We start from the raw sequence: 14,831 nt of genomic DNA, 5'->3' as shown, positions 1-14,831 counted from the left end.
TGGGATATAACAAGAGTCCTAGCCGAATACGTTGGTGGAGAGGAGTCCTTGTCTTGATCACCAAGTTTTGTGGAATACTCCTTGTATGCGGCATGGGCTGCCCGAAGTGGCCCATGAGTGAACCGCCATGGGGGTCCTCGGCCCGATGCACCTGGTCGGGAGACGATGTGGTAAGTACCCCCTAGTCCAGGATACCGTCAGTAGCCCCCTGAACCGGTCTGCAAGTTGGGGACGCTCCTCGATCCTTCCGAACTGTTCTTCATCTTCGGTCGTCAGTCTTGAAAACTGGTTCAACAAATCTTCTCATCTTCGATCTTGAGGATCGCCGAAGTAAATTCGAAGAGTTTACACGTCGGATATCCGAGGAGTCCCATTAAGTTATCGGCCTTTATCAATTCGTTGTTATTTTTTACGCCACACCTCGGGTTTGAATTTGTTCCCGTGCGGCGGTGTCCTCTTGCATCCGAGCTCCAACGCCGGACTGCATTCGCGATATCTTTCGCAGCCGAGCACCAACGCTGGACTATATCCGAGCTCCAATGCCGGACTATATCCGAGCTCCAACGTCGGACTATATCCGAGGTGTCATAGATCACCTTGGCTTGAAAAAGTTTGAAGGAGGTTATCCGAGCTTAACGCTGAAAAGTTCTCTATGGAACCAGCCATCCGAATCCGGGCTCTATGCCGGACCACTTCCGAGCTCCAACGATGGTCAGCGTCCGAGGTGTCGTAAATTACCTCGGTCTTTTAAAAGATTGAATGAATTCACCCGAGCTTAATGTCGGAAATGCCCTCTATGGAGCCAGCCACTGGCGCCCGAGCTTTATGCCGGACTGCTTCCGAGGTGTTGCACCACCCTGACCGCGGGCTGATTTTTGTGAATATTTTTATTGGTGCAATTTATTCTCTGCGAGATATATAGCCAGTATATGTATATCCAGTAGCCCTCAAGGTGTGTGTCGGTCTAAAACCCGAGATGCACCTGAAGGAAAACATAAAACTGCTGATCCTAGTAGCCCCTAAGACCAGGCCGGTTTGCAAAATCGGCCTGAGGATCAACTCCTAGCTCGGCAACATACGTAGAAATAGAAACGCAGTGTAATATATTAGAAATAATGATCGGCGGACAGGCCCCTGAGAGAGGGTTGTGAGAAGTCGCCGTGATATATTAGCTTAATGCCGGATAAGTCCCAGATGGTACTTAGTGTTGTCCGAAGACGCGCTTGCCCATAGTTCGGTCATGCCGAACACTGAGCACTTTGAATTCTCTGCATTGAATAAGCAATGCAGTAGCCCCCGAGACACTGGTCGGGTGGCAACACCAGATCAGGGGATCGATGTGCCCCTTTAATATTTATAAATAATGAGCGCGAAGCCCAGTAGCCCCTGAGCCTTAATGTGGGCACGGGTGGCCGAATTAAGGATCGATATCCGTTTGACAGAAAATTTTGTTGTGTTTAACACAAACTTCTCGGAAAGAGAATAAAGATCTCTTAAAGGAGCTTAGAGCTGGTCGAAATCCGAGCTCGCCAAGGTAGGCCCCATGGGGTTTAAAAGATGGATTGTTGTAAATGGATTTTACTCGCAATTTTTATGTGTAATGATTCTATGTGCCCTAGTACTTTACATCATTAATGCTCGGATCCGCATTGTACAAAACATTGTTGACTGACCATCGGCTTCCACCTCCTCGGCCAGTAGCCGAGGAGTGTTTGTCCTACTTTATAAAGCCTTTATGAGGGCAGGGATTTACGACAAACAAGGCAATCTGGCCATACGGTTTTACAAACAAAGGTACTCAGAGAGATATGTTATATTACTGTTTAATATAAGAAATGTATTCCAAAGAAAATAGTCCCGCTATCGGTTCCTTTCTTTGGGTTGTCATGCTAAGCATGATCATGAAACCTCAGCTCCGATCAATGTGGGAGCAAAATATTGAGGATTTAGTTCGGGGAAAGTTCCTGAACTCTATGGTATTAATGAACCAAAAATTTCATTTCCGTCGTTGCCGACCAATTATATCCTTTAAGATCGCTAGCTTCCGGCTTCACCCAGTCTGAGGTACTAACTCGGATGACCCGGTAGTAACAATCACAGAGGTGCTCCCTTTACCGCCTAGCCGAACAATCGGGAACGTAGGGGTAAGCACAGGAGCCAGGCAACCCAGCTTGGCCAAAATCTTAAGTCAAATTGATGCATATTTATGGCTTTATAACGATGATTACGGAAGGCAGCGCTTGTATATTAAATACAAATGCCGATGATATGTTTATTTTGACTCCGTTGTGACCATTTATCAGTTGAAACTGGCCCATCGTCGGCTTCCACCCCTTTGTAGATGCTACACAAGGTGTTTCCGCAATAACAAACAACCCTTAGCCGATGTCTCGGTGCCCGAAGGCGGTTGTGTTAGCGGAAATGAGGCAATCAGATTTGCGGGCTTTATAACTTTCACTTAGTTATAGGAGCTTAAAGTTGGGAAGCCAGCTACTAGCCCCTGGTTAGTGTTCGGCGAGAGCTGAGGTCAAGCCGTAAACACTTCGGCCAATGTTATGAACGTCCCGTCATTTAACACAGTCATCGGATCGCTGACCAGTTTACACTTATTGAGACAGTCAGTTTTCGGCTTTCTCCACTGAGGTGCTTAACCATGCGAGTTGGAAGCACAATCGCAGTGGTTCTCCCTTTGCACACCTAGCCGAACAAAGCGAACGTAGGAGCAAGCACAAGTGCCGGGCAACCCAACCATTGACCGAAGACACAATTCAAAACCGATGCATATATAGCAATATCCGAGAATGTTTTTGCCGAATCTCTAAAGGTGTTTGGCGTTGCACTGTGAGACTTATGCTGGAAACACACAAGTAGTTTAAAAGTGCCACAGGCTTGGAAAACCAAAAAACTTCAGTAAAAACTTGACGTCCGAACTAGATCAAGTGTCCGGTGCCAATCCGAAAATTGGAAAAAATGTGCTTCTGTCGTGCTTTAACATGACACATCCAATCTCAAGACTTCAAGCGGGTCAGCCTACGGCTTCAAGCTCCTTATCCCGAAGGCGGAGTGCTTCTCTAAGGCCAGTTTAGCGAACTAAACTCGAGTGGCTTTAGAGAGAAGCTAGGATATCCGGCTATTGACCATACACTCGAGTCGAAAAAGGAGCGGTGGAAAAAGACTTTGCAACGACCAAGAAGAAAAAACATTATTATAGAACGGCTCGTGTAAATTTTAAGAGCCCCCAGTTAACATGGGTAAGGGGAGTTTCTTTTAACGAACAACGTATGTGAGCATGGTCGAACCGAACACAAGTTAAAAATTTAAAACTTTGAGCATGAAAGAGACTTAGCTGGACAATGTGTTCGGCATTGATGACGCGGTCCGAGCTTGATGCGGGACAAGATTCCATCCCCCAAGCCGGTCTCGAGGTGGCAGAGCGAAGAGCTCGGCAATCCGAAGTGGTGACATAGCACGACCAATGCAGGCCGGCAGAGTGACGCCGAAGTCTCCGGCGTGGGTTAATGAAGTGTTGACAAAGCCCCCCGTCCAGCCGAGGTGACGTGGTATGTCAGTACGCCGAGGTGACAACACTGCCCGACCTGAATCATTTACTTGTGCACAAAAAATAGTGCAAACCGGAGATGATGATAATAATAATAATAATAATAATAATAAATAAAAATTGTTGCATAATAAATAATTTATGCAAAGTGAGGTAGAAAAGAAATATGGCCTGTGCGCCGAACGCTCGATGAGGTAGAGCTCTCTCGGCGATGCCGAAGTCCCCGAGGCAACCGAACACGTAGGTATCGCAACACGACCAACAAGGTGATCACGCGAGCCGATTTACGCTGATTGGGACGACGACATTGGCTTGCCGAAGTGACCGTGTGACGCGGTCGAAGTCGATGACCTGGCGCCGAAGTCAATGTCGATGCAGGGCGTTGGCATGACGTGGTGAAGGCGTGACAAAGCCTGAATTCACAGGCCGATCCGAGTTCTGGATGCGGCGTTCGCGGAACTGTATACGGAAACTGACCGAACCACCACGCGACCGTCGTTAATGCGGCCACCATTTGACAGACCTGTGTACAGATGATGGAACAGACCAGAGTAATTATTCCTCAGGAAAAATAAACCCAAGCAAGAAAAAATTACTAGGATTAATAGCACCTGGTTTATCTGTTGTAGCAATATGAAGAAAGGTTACTCCCAAAATTGGGACTCGATCTGCACACCCATTGCCTGATGGGTGATGAAGCGACGGTATGGCGATGCTGGCTGGCTCGCCGAGGCAAAGCCCCCGGTCCTGCTAACGTGACGAAGCTGGTCGCCTGGTGACACCGAGGTCTCCGGAGTAGGCTGATGAAGAGATGGTGGCGAAGACCCCGGTGTAAGCCGAGGTAACGGAGCAGGTCGGTAAGGAGACGTTGCAGCCGCCATGCCAGCCGAGGTGTTGGAGCAGTTCGGCATGATGGACATCAGCTTGAAGAAGCAACAGTGCGGCCATGCCGATGCTGGTCATAACTTGTGACGCGGTCAAAGCCGGATTGATGAAATGACCGAGCGGCAATGTCGGCGCGCCTGACCCATGCAATCCGTGGGGCGATGGTGTTGGTGATAATTTAGTCTTCGAGATGCCGAACTCTTGTTCGGCTTGCCGAGCTGATGATCCGATAAGGTTGGGCTCGGCTCCATGAAGCGACGATCTGTCTAGCGCAGGTCGGCAGACGTGGAGTAAGGGCTGGTTTGACACCTGCGTGATGGTGAAGATTACCTCCGAAAAGGAGCAAATTTTGTGAGCATGTGTTCGGAAACAAAACACAATACCCTACATAGAGATTCTTCCGATAAGGTTGTCTAATATCCCGTTCATGAAGAAAGATGAACTTAGGTCGGATTCGTATTCTCGCAGAAAAACAGATCCAGAAAGTGATGCACTAATCGGAAGGTTCCCGCAGTTTGGACGGTCGGATCGAGCTGAAATTTTGAGAGATGGTAGATATAGGAATTCCGCAGCCGATCAATGATTGGATCTTCCAAAGGACGTCCGAGCTAGACGCTGGACTCCTCGCCCTAAACTCATCCAGATTCCTGTCCAGATTCGAGAGGGCTCCGGTATATCGTAGATCCCCAGGGATTCCTCCATCAGAACATGATGAAATTTTACAGGGTTGTTATATACTCAATTCCGCACTATTCCACCAAAGCAATCGTCAAACCGACGCTCAAGAAGGCGGTGATGATGGACACAAGCTCGCTGTCCAGAAAAACAGCACGGTCGCACGAGGGCAATGTTGACGTTGAGCCCCCGGGCTCCATGGATGATTCCTCCATGGTCTTGATAGAGATCGGAGTTGATGATGACGAGGACATATGTCCGATCTTGACGATCCGAAGAGGAGCCTAGTCCTCGGCCCGGCCGAGGTGACCAGCCGAGCCGACGATGAAGATGCCGACGTTGCAGTTGATCTACAGACCAATCATTGATCCTTTTGCCGGTCACACACCAGAACTCTCAATGAAAGCACCATTGTCGGTGTCAAAACCGGCAGATCTCGGGTAGGGGGTCCCGAGCTGTGTGTCATGGATTGATGGGTAACAGGAGACGGGGGACACGATGTTTACCCAGGTTCGGGCCCTCTTGATGGAGGTAATACCCTACTTCCTGCTTGATTGATCTTGATCAATATGAGGATTACAAGAGTTGATCTACCACGAGATCGTAATGGCTAAACCCTATATGTCTAGCTTGTATGATTGTGATTAATGTCATAATGATCTATTGACTAGCCTGGCCTTGGCTTATATAATGCACCAGAGGCCTAGGATATAACAAGAGTTCTAGCCGAATACGTTGGTGGAGAGGAGTGCTTGTCTTGATCACCAAGTTTTGTGGAATACTCCTTGTATGCGGCATGGGCTGCCCGAAGTGGCCCATGAGTGAACCGCCATGGGGGTCCTCGGCCCGATCCACCTGGTCGGGAGACGATGTGATGAGTACCCCCTAGTGCAGGACACCGTCAGTTTGTTCATGCCAAATTAAGAAATCTTGTGATGTTACCAGAGATTGTCCATTTACTCATCCTGCATGGGATGGTTAGGGTTTGATTATTTTTATCAGCGGACTTTCATTCAGGAAATAACCCAATGGCGCTTGCCTGTTCTCTTTACTTATGTACCTACACAATAGTACTTATTTATGACGTTAGCCAACACTAGATATAATATAAGAACTGTTGCATAATGCCACACGGAGGGTGTTTAAATTTTTTCGCCCATTACAATGCATGGAATTTGTTTAAAAAGCTTCGTCCTTCGTGGCATGCGTTTGTTCCCTACCGTACATGATATGTATTAGGCCTGCACTATGCTCTTTTGCTCCTCAGCCACGGCCAGTCTTGCACTCTTCCAATCCAAAAAGACCAACACGTCCAAGCTGCACACTATATAGGGTCGGCCCATCCACGCAGCTCCACCAAGGTCCAAGTGGGCTCCTAACCAGCCTTTTCATGTTATAATTTACTCATTAAAAAGATAGTCCCACATCGCTTTGTAACGCTGAATCTCATCAGTTTAAATATGTGAGCAAGTTGCCTACGAACAAGCCTTCTTATGGTGGCGTACAGAAGTGGCAACACGAAGATTTTGTTCTCCCGTTGCAACGCACGGGCTCTTTTGCTAGTGTGTGTGTATATATATATACACACACACACACACACATATATATATATATATATACACATATATATATGTATATATATATACATCAGGGCTATTCTGTTTCGTGTATTCTGTTACCCTACTTGAACTAATGGTTTCAGGCGGTTGTACTGATGATTTTCATCTCATCGAACTGATCGCCTTTTCGTCGGAATGGGGCATGTAATATATCGTTGGAAAGCTCTTGACATCTACATTACAAATATATAGGAATTTTTGCAAAATCATCACGGTTTAAGAGCAGTTTTGAAAAAAAACCATTTTTTAAACGAAAACGCGAATTGTATTTTGGACAGAATTTTCAAACAGTTTCTCAGAATTGAGCAAATAAGCTGGCATTGGAAAGCTGGTGAAAATCCGCTTCTTCCATATATCTATTGTTTTTTCAAACTCTATACAATTTAAAAGTAATTTGAAAAATGGTGAAATTCTGGGTGAAACGTATTTTCGCTTTTTTTGCAAACAGTTTGTCGGATTGACGCAAATGATACGGCGTTGCAAAGCTATGGAATATGCACAACTTTTTCATATAGAAATGTTTTTCTAATTCCTTACAGTTTAAACTCGAATTCGAATACAGTCAACTTTGATTTTGAACGTGGTTTTTTAAAAAGTTTGTCTAAATGGGGCAATTTATATACCGTTGGAGAGCTATAAAAATGTGAAACTTAGTCATGTTGAAAGTTTTCTCAAATTCAAAATCTTTTAAGAGTAATTTTCAATACGATGAGACTCATCGTGTTGTTTTTCTGTCTGAAAAACAGAGTACTCGTACTGATATATGTGTTTTTTCGTACTGAGATAGTTTCACGGATTGGATTGTACTCTGCTTTTTTGGTATGGTTATCCTCATAACTTTTCAACGGTTTATGTTATCATTGTCGTTGAACTTATATGGTTTATATCGTTGAACTGAATGATATTTTTTCAAAAAGAAAATGTTTTGTTGTTCATTTTTTAACTCTTTTTTTTGCCACGGTGTTTTGTACTTCTCTCGTTTTGCGACTTGAACTTTTAACATATGATTTTTCGTGGGTTTTTTGAATTTCTGCATTTCTATTTTTTGGAAGCGGTTTTTTTTCTTGTTTTTAATTCAAACTGATAATTGTTTCTTGTTCGAATTGATCATTTATTTTTAATTCAAATTGATCATTGTTCTTAATTCAGAATTTTTTAATTCTAACTGATCATTGTTTTTAATTTGATATTATTATTGCTTTTAATGCAAACCGATTTTTTAATTCAAAGTGATCATTATCTTTAAGATTTGCAAATTATAAGGTAGACTTCTCTAACCTTTTGGCTAGTGAACTTTCTTCTATCTATCGTAAGAACTGATACAACAGATTCGTTTGAGTTGTTGCTTTACGAAGTGTTACGAAGAGTACTACAAAGATTACTATAAGATTTGTGAACTCAAGGCCGTACATAAGTTGTACTGATCCACATGGGAAGATTTTCTACGTACACCTTATGGAATCATACAAGATACCATTTTTTCATCTTTTTTATGCCACAACTACACATCAGCAAGTCTAGCAGTGCCACCTCTCGACAGTCTCCTTTGCGCTAGTTACCAGTCTTGTTCCTTGGCGAAGCCTCAATTCCTATAAGATCAAAAGGCAGGCATGAGAGAATGATAAATGGAACCAAACCAAGCACACACTTTCATATATGCAACTACAAGAACAATGACAATGACATCGAGTAAGCGGTTGCATCATACAGTCAAAGAACTAATAATTACAAGAACCTTCCCTATAAGAAAAAATAACAGAAAACAGGAAAATGAGACATCGAGTAACAATGACAAAAACAAGACATCATATAACCAGGTTTGCATGAACTAATAGTAGAAACAGACTAATCAGAATCTGTCTTCAGAGTGCAAAAGATGCACGGTGCACCATTGAGGCATTAAAGCAAACACTAAAAAGGCAAGTAGAGCCAAGCAAAATCTGCAGCTTCCATTGCAATGGGGAAGACGTTGACATGCACTGGAGCATGGCGTGCTGGAGTGATACACTTCGCCCCTACTCAATGTCACGGTACCCTGCACATGCACCAGCCAACAATTAACCACGTGGACTAAATTGGAGGTACAATACGAATTGAACTGGATAAAATTTAGAAATTGAACTGAAAGAAAAAACTAGACACCACAGGTACATCAAGAAAAAAACTAGAGTAGTTAGTACCAACTACTAAACTAATGTATTGGATATTGAACTTATAGATTGTATATTGGCGAACTTTTACACTTGACAGGAGTAATCAACATGAACTTTTTCTCTCGAAGTTACAGCAGTATTCCTAGACGGTAATATCTGAACATCAGGGAAACAAAAGTTTGAACGTCTGAGACAGTAGTGTGTGAACTTGTCAATGAAAACATAAAACATGCTAAAATATTTCAGGGAACATTCTAAAATTGGTCCTGTTTAGTGATCAAGAAAATATTTAGAGATCACTGTTCGAAATCTTCGTTTGTGAACTCTTAAGCGAGCAACGATTGAACATACGTAGAGATACAAGGATGAGATGACGAAAGCTGAACTTTAGGAGATGTCGAAGAAGAACAGCCAACGACGGTGGTCAAATAATTTTGTAGACCACAGGAATTACAAAAATGAACCACTGGTTTTCTAACTAGAGAACTGTAGGAATTAGCAAAATTGAACTACCCTATTATACAGAAATGAAGAGAGTTAAAAAAATGCTAACACGTAGTACTAAATAGGACTATTACAAAGAACTGCTTACAGTACCTCAACTTGCCTTAGGAACAGAGACATCCCTGAACTGGTCGTCCATGACAACATACCTGAACTCGGCGTAGACTGGTAGTTGAACTTGGTACACATCCACACTAGCACCAGCAGCACAAGTCGCGGTGGGTACCAGGGGTTTCGGTTTGGTGCTTGACATGTAAGATGATCTGCAAACACACACAAAGGTGAACTGAAAATTTTGGTTTTTTATGTACAACAATACAAAAATATCTATGGATTTCACTCTTCAAAATGGGCTCAAACACCACTTCTAAGCAATACGTCCGAGCTAGCGTCCATTCATCCAGCCCTCTCTGTTTCATCATTTGACACGAGCAAGCACGTACCTCGGCCTGGACAGGTCGCTCCGGCGGCGGAGCCCCGCCGGGAGGAGATGGCGCAGTGGTGTGGGAGCCAGGGGAGATGGGGTACTGCGGCTGCCGGAGCCAGTGCTCTGAACTGAAATTCAGTTTTTTTTTTCAAGAAGTGTATGAGTGCATGCTGTTCTGAACCAGGAGCAGGTTCTCATATGTACTCTTTTGTTAGAGGATTAATGTCAATGATGCATCACTTTTGATGCTTCTTTACGCATGGAAGCCAATTAAAAATTCTACAATTTATTTTTAATGGAAGAACAACAGAGGAGGGAGATGACCTGGAGCAGAGCTTGTAGGCGACGATCTAGTTCATCCATGAAGACTCTGCCCCATGGTAAGAGGTGAATTTGCAGGGTGTGCCAGCAAGCCATCACCGGGAGATGGTAGGGCCTCGCCGCCCTCTCACCTGAGGAGGTGCTCGACAGCCTGACCTGTGTGCGCGGAATGGGGGAGGAGAGACTCCGATGCTAGATGTGGGAAGACGATGGATGACTCACGCAGGCTTTACTCTTGAACTTGCTCCACGACAATCTTTGAACCTCCTACAAGAAAATAATATATATCATACATCATTTTTTATTTATATCTTGCTCAATCATGCACCCGAAAAATTTAAACACAACAAAATATCGGACTTTTGGCACCCAAACCTCCTGCACATACATTTTGAACTGATGTTCTTTCTGCCATTGCACTGTTGGATGAACTATCAAATGCAATACATTTTTTTTTTCTTTCAGGAATAAGAACAAACACCCACGGAGCACAAAATGCAAGCCATCTGCATTAGATGTCGTTGAAATAAATTGTTTGGAGTAAACCATAAGCACAAAAGGAGCAGTAGCAGATGCATCAAACTTCCTACTTGGAAGCTCGCTTTTTTGTTTTGCCCACCTTTCATTTTTGTACTTGTTACAGGTTTTTTTTGCATGGCAGTAATACATGAACTCTCCCTATTCAACATATTTTTGTCCATACTTGTTCATCAAGCAAAACATACAGTAGAGTGGAGATAGCATTAGCTGCAGGAGAGTGCAGAGAGCAGTAGGTACAGTAATACAGTGGGCATTTGAAACAAGCCTCGGGAAGTTTGGCAGGGAGTGGAGAGAGCCAGAGCACAAAATGCTTTAGGTGAGAAGGAAAGGAGTTCCATGTGCACAAAGAGGGCGATGGACCAACGACTCACACGAAGACCGCGACCTGTTGCCACACAAGGCCAGGAACCACCACAGAGAAGGAGCTGGCCCTGGTCACCAGATGAACGGGAGCGTCGTTGGAAGTAAAAATGTACAAGGGTCAGATATTTTTGCCTAGTAAAATATGCTACAAGCTTACCTAGTTTATGCCTCCGAACTTGCAAACTTTTGAAACATGAACTTATCCTGTTCTTTTTTAACTTTGTTTCAGGGCAAATTATTTTATTCTCTGACCCCTTTTATAGTTACTCATATGAACTTTCCCAGGGATGGCCTTTTCCAAACTTGTTACACAAGAAAGTTCAAATAAGTGAAACTGTACTTTTTTCAGAAAAAATGTCCAAAATTTGAACTCCCCCAACTTTAAAATTTATACTGCGTCTCACAGAACAATTGCAGTGTCGAACTAAATCTTGTGTTATTATATAGCTACAAATATACCAAAGATGAATATTTGTACAGAAAGACTTGTAGTCCTGTCAGGAGCATTAGTACTCTTTGAATCTTTTTTTGTTCTATGTATTTTCATGTGGTTTCTTATATGAACCTTTTGAAAATCTGAATTCCTCATGATGATATCAGTGAACCTTTTTAGACTATGATGTTGAACTTGTGCTCCAGAGAGTACATCAGGGACAACTTCCGCTCTTGAGAGAGACCAGTAAACAAAGAGAGGGTGGTGCATTGGAGTGAGACGGCCAGCCACCACACGGCAGCATCCAGAGGCGGAGCAATGGATGGTCTGCAGCCAGCTCTTCGAGCGACCAGTGGTGGAGCACCGAGGTGGGCTGCTGAGCTGGGTGACGAGCGGGAATAGGGTCGAGGAGCGGCAACCGTCGTTGGCCCTGGAAGCAAGAAAAGTGAATCGAGACGGTTAACTAGTTGAACTAAGGTAGTAACTAACTGATTGCAAAAAAGAGTCTAGATCACTTTTTCTTCTGGTGGAAGTGGAGGAATGATTAACAAAATACATAAATCTATTTTTATTAACACAAAAAATAACTACAATGCCCAGGACTACAAAATGCATTGTACAGGCAGAGAGTAAACATATAACTACCATTCTAAAAAAAATCAAACTTAATAGCTCTCGGAGTAAAAACAAATGGCAACATTTTTAAGCAACAAAAATTTGACAGCAATCAACTTTATAAAAACAACAAGCACAGTAGTGCAGCAACATACACATTCATTTCTCAAATATTCTCTCCGCTACAGACTAAAAGAGACATAAGTACTAGAATGACTGGAGAAGAAGTTTAGATTTGTAGCAGCACACGCACCAAACTTACTGATTTTCTTGAACTTACTTTAGGCGATTGCATCAGTACTAGAATGAATCGACAAATAGTTCAGATTTGTAGCAGCACACACGACAAACTTGCAGAATTTTATTGAATCAAAGCAAACTTACAGAATTTTGAAAACTGAACTGACGATTTTTCTGCACATGCACCCAACAAATTTCACTTCTTCAACAACAAATCTTCTCCTGCAGTCCTGGATCTTTTGTACAACACATGGAAACTGAAGCTGCCCCTCTAGCCATTCACATAACGAAGAAGACGACGTATGCATCGGTTTTCTCCTTTTTGGCTACTCTACAAGTGCTGCTATTGCTTGTAATTCATAAACAGGGCCCTGCATATAATAACTAAAATAGATGCATTATTATAAAATTCACAAAGTGTGCTTCTATTTTTGTTTAACAAACTGCTGGATTTTTCTACCGAATTGCTACTACAGTGTGCACACATATAGTTGAATTATTTCCCATCAGCTAACTTGTTTCACTATTTATATTGAATTGCGACAAATCTTTTTTTGCTAGCAAAACTTGAACCGAAAAAGACTACAAAGGCGTACGCATATATAGCAAATCCTATGAAACACATTTTGTTTTGCTTCATGCAGAGCAGAAGGAAGTGAGATCGAGAGAAAAAAGGGAGGTTGGGGGTGCTGACCATCGGCGGAAGAATTGCAGGCAGAGCCGGGGAGCAGAATCAGAGGAGCGGCGGCGCGTTGGGTCCCGGGGCGGCGGCGGCGCGCAGGAAGCAAGGACCGACGGCAGTGGTTCCTGGGAGAAGGGAGCGTCAGTACGGTGGCAGCTAAATGGAGGTCGGGAGGCGGGCAGTGGAGCTCGAGGAGGTTGACACAGCCGCACGCTGGATGAACGGGATGTCCCCGCAGCGCACCAGGGAGAGGTGGAGGGGGAGGTCGCGGTGGCAAGCTGGAGGAAGAAGGTCGCCGGCGAGGCGGAAGGAGGAGGCTGGCTGGGCGGGGGAGGACCACGCCAGACGCGGCGGGGTCGTGGAGGACGGCACCGGTAGCGCGTGGGTAGGGAGAGGCGGCCGGTCGGTGCCGGCAACGCGTTGGTAGGGAGGGGCGAGCGGCCGGCGGCGGTGGCGCGCGGGTAGGGAGTGGCGGGAGGCCGGCGGCGCGTGGGTAGGAAGGGGCGGCCGGCCGGCGTCGGCAGCGCGCGGGTAGGGGATGCGGTGGCTGGGCGGCGCGCAGCGGCGGGGATGGCAGGGCGGCGCGTCGGCGGGAAGGTGGGGCGGCGTAGGTCAGCGGGAAGGTGGGCGGCGCGTGGTGACAGGGGCGATGGGGGCGCGAGGTCAGGGGGAGGCGTCAGAGGTGTGGTTGTGCAGGGTGAGTGGGTGTGAGGCCCAGTTGTTCATATACTATATCTAAGATACTCCAAAGCGAGTTATGTGAAAAAATTACATGTGAGCCCATGTTTTTATCATATTTGTGAAATACATACATATTTGTACGTAAAAATGAGTATGCTCAAAATATCATACATACTACCTAAAAAGTAGTATATATACTACCTAAGTTTTTTTACATACTACATACTACGCGTAGATACATTCCGATATGATAGATACTACTTAAAACGTACAAAACAAAAATGGGAGTAAATACACCCGATAGTAGGAAAAATTTGTCCTATATATATAACCAGTCTATTATGCTAATATTAGCAGAATAACTATTATCATAACACTTTCACACTGCACACTCAACAGAAGCGCACTGCATCTTCTGTATGATTAGCACTACAATGCTTCACGGGAGAACTGCTTCATTTTTTTGGCAGTCCGCCCACGTGTTCTGTGTGGAATCGGGTGTTGCGGGATGATTTAATTTGTTTTTGGATCTCATTTGACCTTTATTCTTTGTAATTACAGGAAAATCGACAAAAATCTTTGCAAATCGAGCGATTTGGCGGACGAGCTTTCTCTGTTTGCTCGTGTTCGCGTCGGATGCGACTTTTTCGTGCTCGGATGTTCTTTGTTCATAGGAATTCTTTGATTGCGTTCGTTTTAATCGGTCCGTTTACTCTACAATTTGTCTTATTTTTAGGAGTTAGTTTTCAATTTGTGCGAAATCGATTGTCTGGGCATGTGAGCTTCGTCCGCCCGTCTGTTCTTGTTGTTTTTTTGGATTTTGTGCGCCGATGCGTTTTGAATCTTGTAATTAGTTTCTCTTTTTGGTTTGAATTCACTGTATTGCGCCTGTACTATTCGTATTTTTGGTTTGCATTTTTAAAGGAAAACCGCATGCTGTTCATCCAAGTGGCTGTGGGTTTGATTTTTTTTGTGGGTAATTGTTCAAATTTGAGTGGTTGCGCAATGTTTTGGCCACTTATCAAACTGCGAGTGGATTTGGCATAGGGATGGCAATTTTATCCATGGATCTGGATACCCATGGATACCCGACCCGGTTGGGTAAGGGTATGGAGCACATTTCTGCCCATGGGT

At 44.3% G+C, this 14,831-nt stretch overlaps 1 protein-coding gene across 2 annotated transcripts; it reads right to left on the bottom strand.

Moving 5' to 3' along the window:
* Positions 1–8,071: 8,071 nt before the first annotated feature.
* On the bottom strand, positions 8,072–13,715 carry LOC109759181 (uncharacterized). 2 transcript variants are annotated; one of them, XM_073508581.1, is made up of 8 exons: positions 13,029–13,712; positions 12,479–12,705; positions 11,652–11,909; positions 11,055–11,114; positions 10,147–10,410; positions 9,839–9,950; positions 9,545–9,658; positions 8,072–8,773 (listed from the first exon to the last, which is right to left on the bottom strand). In XM_073508581.1, exons 5-8 carry the CDS (start codon positions 10,237–10,239, stop codon positions 8,754–8,756), a joined length of 339 nt encoding a protein of 112 aa, XP_073364682.1. In that variant the 5' UTR covers positions 10,240–10,410; positions 11,055–11,114; positions 11,652–11,909; positions 12,479–12,705; positions 13,029–13,712; the 3' UTR covers positions 8,072–8,753. The 2 variants fall into 2 exon arrangements, with proteins under 2 accessions (XP_073364682.1, XP_073364681.1); XM_073508580.1 differs by lacking the exon at positions 11,055–11,114 and having other exon boundaries at positions 12,479–12,718; positions 13,029–13,715.
* Between the last annotated feature and the right edge of the window lie 1,116 nt (positions 13,716–14,831).

The sequence above is a fragment of the Aegilops tauschii genome, chromosome 2 (assembly GCF_002575655.3).
Source record: "Aegilops tauschii subsp. strangulata cultivar AL8/78 chromosome 2, Aet v6.0, whole genome shotgun sequence".
NCBI classification, from domain to species: Eukaryota; Viridiplantae; Streptophyta; class Magnoliopsida; order Poales; family Poaceae; genus Aegilops; species Aegilops tauschii.
This window is presented reverse-complemented; position numbering and strand designations above follow the sequence as displayed.

Excerpts from the sequence above, each read along its gene's own strand:
- LOC109759181 (XM_073508580.1), bottom strand. The coding sequence starts at position 10,239 with ATGGCTTGCTGGCACACCCTGCAAATTCACCTCTTACCATGGGGCAGA. Across the intron at positions 9,951-10,146 it reads GCCTACAAGCTCTGCTCCAG|TTCAGAGCACTGGCTCCGGC; the intron begins GTCATCTCCCTC and ends ACTGAATTTCAG. Across the intron at positions 9,659-9,838 it reads AGCGACCTGTCCAGGCCGAG|ATCATCTTACATGTCAAGCA; the intron begins GTACGTGCTTGC and ends GTGTGTTTGCAG.